This window comes from Atractosteus spatula, chromosome 8, assembly GCF_055471065.1.
Source record: "Atractosteus spatula isolate fAtrSpa1 chromosome 8, fAtrSpa1.hap1, whole genome shotgun sequence".
NCBI classification, from domain to species: domain Eukaryota; kingdom Metazoa; phylum Chordata; class Actinopteri; order Semionotiformes; family Lepisosteidae; genus Atractosteus; species Atractosteus spatula.
The window spans coordinates 38,324,615-38,332,114 of NC_142713.1; the positions used below are offsets into that span (position 1 = coordinate 38,324,615).

A 7,500-nucleotide genomic window follows, 5' to 3' on the forward strand; every position below is an offset into this window, starting at 1 on the left:
AAAGCGAAGAACACACCTACAAGAGGGAGACAAAGATTTTCTAGACAAGCATTTTGCAGAATATTGCAGCAGAGAGGGAGAGGAGAAACCTGTTTTTTTTTCCTTCAAAAATATATTATATCTTAGCACATGATTTACACTATTTTTATCATATCTTCTTATTAACAATTTTTTTGCATGACATGAGAAATGCAAGACTCTATTTACTAATGCAGTCTTTTGTTTATTAATTTTCACTGGTATTACATCTGTTGTAATGTTTTAGACCTTTTAAGGTCATTGCTGTGAAAGAGCTAATCAGCTACAAAATGAAGCTTAAATTGAATGTTACATTTGTAAATGTATGCTTTTGTGGAATTAACTGTGTTGTCCTATTTTAAAAATTATAAATCCAAATAAATAAACACATGGTTTCACTACCTATTGTAATTTCATTTAAAGGAAATTTAAATAATTTAAGCTCCACAATTTTCTCAAATATAAACGAATACATCAGACATGGTTAACTGACGTAATCAGAAAATCAAATTCATAAAATGTATGTAATATACATTTCAAAACCTTTCTTGAATGTGTATTGTGTATGCACTTGATTTGTATTTCTTGGTAATAAAATTAGCCTGTCCCAAAAATCAGCTTTATAATTCAAAATTTAAAGCACTTAAATACACTCACAACTTAAGGAATTTAAATCCAACTGATAATGCATTTCTAAACATTATTTTTTGTGATAAATTAACTATGAATTCTATTTGTGTGTAGTTATTGCTGAGGGAAAATGTAAAGTGAAGCCTTATGTGCTTTGTATACATTATTGTGATCAAATGTAACTAACTGTGGAAATGTCAGTTGCATATATTTTTTTTAATAAAGATCTATTAAACACCATATTCATGTATATATGTATTATTATTTATTGTTAGATGTTATACTGGATTTACACATGTGAATGTATTTTTAATAAAATAATAGCGTTAGTTCTATTCCTCATAATCTTAATCCTTGGAAAGCAAAATGTGACACCGTCTTTCTTTTATACAGTCCCTTATTTTTCCCAGTCCCAGTTTTTTATTGTAAATTTTGTAAATGTGATTTTTCCCTAAAGCAGTCTAGTTCCTTGTGAGTTACTTTCAAATGCATTTATTTAAAGATAAACTATTACGATTATGCAGAGGTTATGTATGAGTTATTAATGTTCTTTATGGTCTCTCCTCAGAGCCAAAAGGAAGCTTTTCGTCTTGAAGCAGGTTTGCTTAGCTTCCAATACTTAATCTCCAGAAGTGTTTGGAGTAAAGCACTGCTTAAAAAGTGACTGTTTTTAAAACGAGTGCAAGGCTAGTTTAATACTGTAACTGATATCCTTCAGAACTCTTCGTAGGCAAGTGAGCATGTGAGGCTGTGAAAGAGAAAAAGGAGAGCATGGTGATGACCTTTGATGCACACATGCGTTTGAGTCACAATTTGTCTAAAAAATCCAGGCTTCTGGGAAAATGGTGTAAATAACAATGAAGTGTAAATTGCTCTTGCTGAAGCTGGGCATTGTTTTAACATATTCAAATTGTTGTGCACAAGTTACACACTTCTATCCAAACCTTTCATTTTTTGGCATTTTGATTTATTAGGCAATCTAATGTATTAAGGATTTGAGCATACTTAGCATAGCACCTCTTTATTTTGTATGCATTGTACTCCATGTCAATGATGAATTAATTTCACTGGAGCACAGAAGTTGTGATTATTTAAAATAATACCCCATACTAACTTTTAAATCTTAGCCAAGTGAAAAAGAAGCAGACTGTAAAATGTAATTATAATTTTTAAACAATATGTGCATGTCAACTACCTGTGCTGCTGAGATTTGCTGTAATGAATAGAATTCGTGGATCACAGATTATCTGGTCATCATTCAAACTCAAGTTATTTTTTACACTGGAATAGATTTCTAAAATAGATTGCTATTTTACATGCAACATATAGCAATTTTAATGAGAAAGGAATTATTGGCTTTGAAAAAGAGTCTTACACATCCTACATATAGTCCTGTGTATAAGACAGCATCTGTAACTATCAAGATTTTGTTTTGTGGTAAGGGGTATTTCGTCTGATTCATTTTGAATATAAAAACGTGAGAGATGGAAATGCATGAATGTTAGATCAGTTATTGTGTTCACTGCCAGTATTTTGCAGAACAAGTGGAGGGAGGTTTCCATCTTATTCACATGTGATAGATGAGTGTAAAACATCTTTACATCAAGCACTTTTCTTTTCATAACATTTTTGCTCAACAAGGGCTTAAAATCACATATCTGTTGTAAACAATCAGTACCTTGAATTTATTATAAAGATTAATTTTTAAGGTCTTCCATAGGGTGATCTAACTTTGCCTGACTGCTTAGAAGTGACAGCTTTGTAATGTAGAAGAGTCAAGAGAAAAAGTTTAATCAGTCCACACAGTGGGAAAGAAATAACAAACACGATTCTCATGGAAAGTGTGTATGTAATGCTGCTAACAGAATGTAGGAGTTTTAAAAGATTTGCAAATATTTTGTGATATTTCACAAACAGATTGTAAAGGTAGTTGCCTGAGAGGCGCAATAATTCATTCTTTCCAACTTTAAAGATTTTTTTTCTCAAGCCATTCTCGATAAGGAAAGGATTACAGATGATACTACTGCTCCTTCTCCTTATATAATGAAGTAGTCTTGAAATATGAAATATTTGATAATCCAAGAATGTTGCACTGTAGTATTACACATCTACAGTTTTGAATAAACCCGTGGAATAAATACAAAAGTACTATTGTGACTTTAACAAGGAGTCATGTACTAATTTATGTAATAAGTGGTTGGGCACGCGTTGTTCAAGATTATGGCTGCAAGAAATGGCATGAATTGCTGGGTGTGTTTAATGCTGGATTATAGCAATTTGAAACATGTCAAACACATGGCTAACGCCTCATGTTTCACTCAATCTTGCGTAAACCTGAATAGCCACCATCCATTATACCCTTGGTAACAACACAATTCTGCAAGTAAATATTGTTACACTAAGTAACCTTTCAATCCAGATTGTTTAAGAAGAGAAACCACTATCTTGTGCAGTCAGCTACAGTGCTAGTATGGTGCTTCAAAAGAAACCTGAAGAAGAAGGCTTCCAAAGGACATGCATTTACTATAACAAATGTTCTGGATTTTCTTTGTCTCTATACATATTCTTTATTGGTTTCTTTCTACAGTTCTATATAGGTATCTTTCTGCAGAACAGAGAGTTATCTGAGAACCACTTTAATAAAATGCCATTTCTGTGTTTGGATTCGTTTCCAACAATTAGCCTGATACACATGCATTTTGTAAGACAGTAGGGGTCTTTTATAATTGATTCATACATTGGCAGATCCAAATGTTGCCTGTGAATAATTACAATACTTTCTTTGTGTTAAAAGATAAAAACAGTCGAATCATATATCAGACAATTCTTGCCATTCTTATTAGTATTAAAAAAAATAATATGGATTTTGTATATATTTTCATATGGGTCCTTGTTAAAAAAACAATAGTACTGCTTTTTGTGTACTTTTTTTATATAGTTCATTGCTTTCTTCTTGCTGGAACAGATCTTGCTATTTTATAGTTCTTGAAGTACAAAATGTATTATAAAAGGGATTTCCCTTTGTCGTGTGCAGCTGCTGGAAATGTACTACTGTATAAAAGAATAAAACACTGCAAGTAATGTTTTCTTCATTATAGCCACATATTGTATGTTTTCGTTCTCAATCTTCAGCCTTTTTTTTAATTAAATATCAAATTGTAGTCCTGGTTGTGGTTGAAAAGTACAATCTCTTTCCACTCCTCCTCTGACCATAACTCTTTAGGTTTAGGTTAGTTCAGGTGTAAGGAATAGATTAACAACCAAATAAGTTCAATTTTTATAGATGTTATTTTTCTTTTTTGTGAGAGTAATAAAGCTAAATTGCCTCAAGTTGTAATTTGCAATTTTAAGTAGGTTTAAAAAATAGATTAAATCGTATTCACCTGTTAATAAAAGCCTTTCTTTTCTTCTTTTTTTAAATATATCTTTTGAGTTTTCGGTGCACTCACTGTCGTTAAAAGACTGCATTAGAATTTTCATATAACTAGTAAAGGCAATCAGACCCTCTTTCTCTGAATATTTTAAACATTGTGCATGTAAAATTTATGCCTAATTTGAATACTTATTAGCTGCCTGATCCCAGCAAAGAGTACTAGCTTTGTTTTCTTCTTGTGAAATTCATCACTGGGTGTCACATTTTCCGTTTGTATTCTCTTTCTTAGCAAATGTTCAATAAAATGTTTAACAGGGAGTGTTTGTTCATAAACACATCTGGTACAGCAGTTGTTTACTGTAGCTTTAGCAGCTGTCACCCTTTATGTAACTTTGCTCTTGTTTGTTTTACTTAGATCCTGTTTATTCTTGCTCTGAACATCCTCGCATTAGCAATCAGAAGTTTCTACATGTCCCTAGAAAGCTTTAACTCTTTTTTTTTTTAAACGTGTTTTAGGATTAGCAAATAATTTATGTTTTGCACTCACCTCAGATAAATACTTTGAAAAAATCGAATGGTCCTTGTCCGATCTGGATTAGATCATTTGATTATGTTCTAAGGTTATTTCCAAGAGGCCGCAGTCACGGTGTGCTTTAATTCAGGACTTGAAATAAATCACGGGGCCAAAGTAAGGGCCAAATGTATTTGTCCAGGCTAAGAAGAACAGGGTCTTTCATGGTACACATAATTGATCATGTTTAGTATGGTGTCAAGATAACCTACCTGGAATACAATGAAAAATATCAATCTTGGATAATGAAGGTATTTTGTTCTCCTAATTTCTGGACAGGATGTAACAAAATAAAGTTTGTTGAATTCATTTTTAATAGATCTGTCAACAATATGCAGACACAAATGAAAAACAAGCACAATACTTGAGGTTGCAATATACGTATTTTACCCTGTGAGGGTATATGTGGTGTTGAGTTGAGCCGGGAGAAGAGCCCTTTTTACATTGTGGATGCAGAATATACTGTACCTTGAAATAGTGGTTTGTTAGGTCAGAATGGTTCTTTATTTATTGCGAGGATTTCAACTGATCTTGGCAGGACATCTCATTGCTATCCTGAAAGTACAGTGCATTTATGCAGTGAAAATGATAAAACATTTATTACAGTAGAGAAGGTAATATGCATAATTTATGCTGTTTTTAGCACAATCATTAGTGATATTCTTGATAGATTTTTATTTCCAGCTTTCATATCTAATACATGCCAGGAAAATTAATTTTATATCTTTCATTTATTTGCCTATGTTAAAATTGAGGTTTAAGTCATCTTCATCTGAACAGTTTGATTGCTGCTCATGCATGAGCTTAATTACTTCCCAGGAAGGACAGTATTAAATGTTTTAAATGTCACAAAAATAAATGAATATCAGTGGTTTGATTAAAAAACTAGCCAATATGTGACATTGGAGCTTTTTCTTAAAAAGCCTCCAAGGCAAATTTTATTTAGTCACAAAAAAGGGAGAAGCCCATTATATCATTTATCACTAGGTGATACCATATGATTTGTAACTCCCTTACAAAATTTTAATTTTGCATGATTAGCTGTGCATCATTAAACAACTCCTTTTGCATAAGACAGGCTGTAAAATTCTGACAGAATCAAGACAGTGAATATTTTAAGTAAGGCTGTATACCTAGCTATGGTTGTCAAAACCAGATAACATATGAGGAAATAGATGTGTACGTGCACAACCATGCCTTTCCCTTAAATTGTTTTACAGATAGCCAAACCTTAAAACACATAAACCCCTGTCCATAAAAGCCGTTTGCTTAAAGCCTAATGCATGACTTATTTTGGTTGTTAAATCTGACCACATTTAGAGATTGCTCACAAAACACATTTTGTTTTTATAGCTTCATTTATTCAAAGAGTGAAAAATGCTTTTTGCATCAACTCTTCCCCGCCATGCTTTAATTTGCAGAAAGGGACCACCTTATTATTGAAAGTGTAAAGGTATAACAAGAGCATTAATTGATGCCTCTTAATCACTTTTAGGTATTAAGTCATGATGCAGGAATCCGCGACAGAGACAATAAGCAACAGTTCAATGAATCAAAATGGAATGAGCACTCTAAGCAGCCAATTAGATGCTGGCAGTAGAGATGGAAGATCAAGTGGTGACACAAGCAGTGAAGTAAGCACAGTTGAACTGCTGCATCTGCAACAACAGCAGGTAAGTTGTGTTTTCCTTAGAATTAGTATGTGATTTCAAGTACACAATAACAAAACAGTATTGCTGAAAATATGTTTTGTATTGTGTAGCATAAAATCTGAGTGTGACAATGTCAGCATGCGACCTATCAATATGTTGATTATTGTGAGGGGGTGGATAATGTTTGCTTTGTTTGTCTTGCTGGCAGTATAGGGGCCTGCAGCTGTTTGAAGGTGCTGCTTTCATTTTCAGAAGGCATTCTTGCTTTTTATTGTTTGTGTGTTTTCTGTTCAGCCAAATGTATTTCAGACTGTGAGACCTGTACTGGAAACTGAGTTTGTTTGTGACTTGAGCTGTGATACCTGAGTATCCACCAGAGGGCCATGTAACGTGATCTTAACCTTGTTACCAAAAACTGTGGAGCACCTTTGACCAGAAAATACACGAGAAGCAAATAACTGATGATGGGGAAGGGGCGTAAATATGTCTAAGCATTAAACTTAAGATAATGTGTGTATTTGTACATGTACACATATATACAGTGGTACAATATAAAAACAGTAGTGATCAGTTTGATCTGCTTTGTGTTTTTAATCTGTGGTTTATCTCCTGGAACAACTTCTTGCCTTTTTTTTTTGGTTGCATTTTTATTTTTTTAAGAAAATGTAAAAAATAAACAAAATAAAGTACAAACATTACCTTTCTCAGTAGCTTTTTGTAAGTAGATGGTCGGGGCTGCACAAAATATAGAGAATCATAAGTTATGTACATATTTTGGGGGGGGTACCAAAAAGCAGTAAAGTGCAATAAGTATAAATGCTGTGCAGAGTGCAATGCTTATAAATAAACAGTAGTAATTGTAGGTTTTGCTTTGCTGGAAGCTGATTTAGAGCAGTAATCCTTGTGAAGGGTGACATCCACTGCTTGCGAGAGGCAGCCGTATCCCTGCAGGAAGTGAGACAAGAGGGCCAGAATGGAGATGGCCCTTCAGGCTGTGTTCTTTCCAGTGACTCTTCTCAGCACTGCAGGGCTTCGGCTGGTGAATGGGCTGCGGCTTCTTACGCCCGACATGATAATTACAAGACAATCACATGGTTGGCGGTGCTTAACCTCTAAATTAATCATTATAGATGTGCCTTCTACCACTTCTAGAATTTTACAGTTTTATTAATCTGCTGTATTTTTTGCAGGTATACGAATTGGTACAATTTAGGCCTTTATGCTCATATTGTTGGACACATTAGATTTTCATTCTA

At 33.5% G+C, this 7,500-nt stretch overlaps 1 protein-coding gene across 3 annotated transcripts in view; it reads left to right on the forward strand.

Annotated features, from left to right (window-relative positions):
- The window catches only part of foxp2 (forkhead box P2), a 195,771-nt gene that overhangs the window by 100,340 nt on the left and 87,931 nt on the right, over positions 1–7,500 (forward strand). For all 3 annotated transcript variants that reach the window (XM_088923349.1, XM_088923351.1, XM_088923350.1), the window contains one exon: positions 6,088–6,265. In XM_088923349.1, coding sequence (XP_088779475.1) covers positions 6,098–6,265 — 168 coding nt within the window. In that variant the 5' untranslated portion in view covers positions 6,088–6,097. The remainder of the gene's footprint in view (positions 1–6,087; positions 6,266–7,500) is intronic.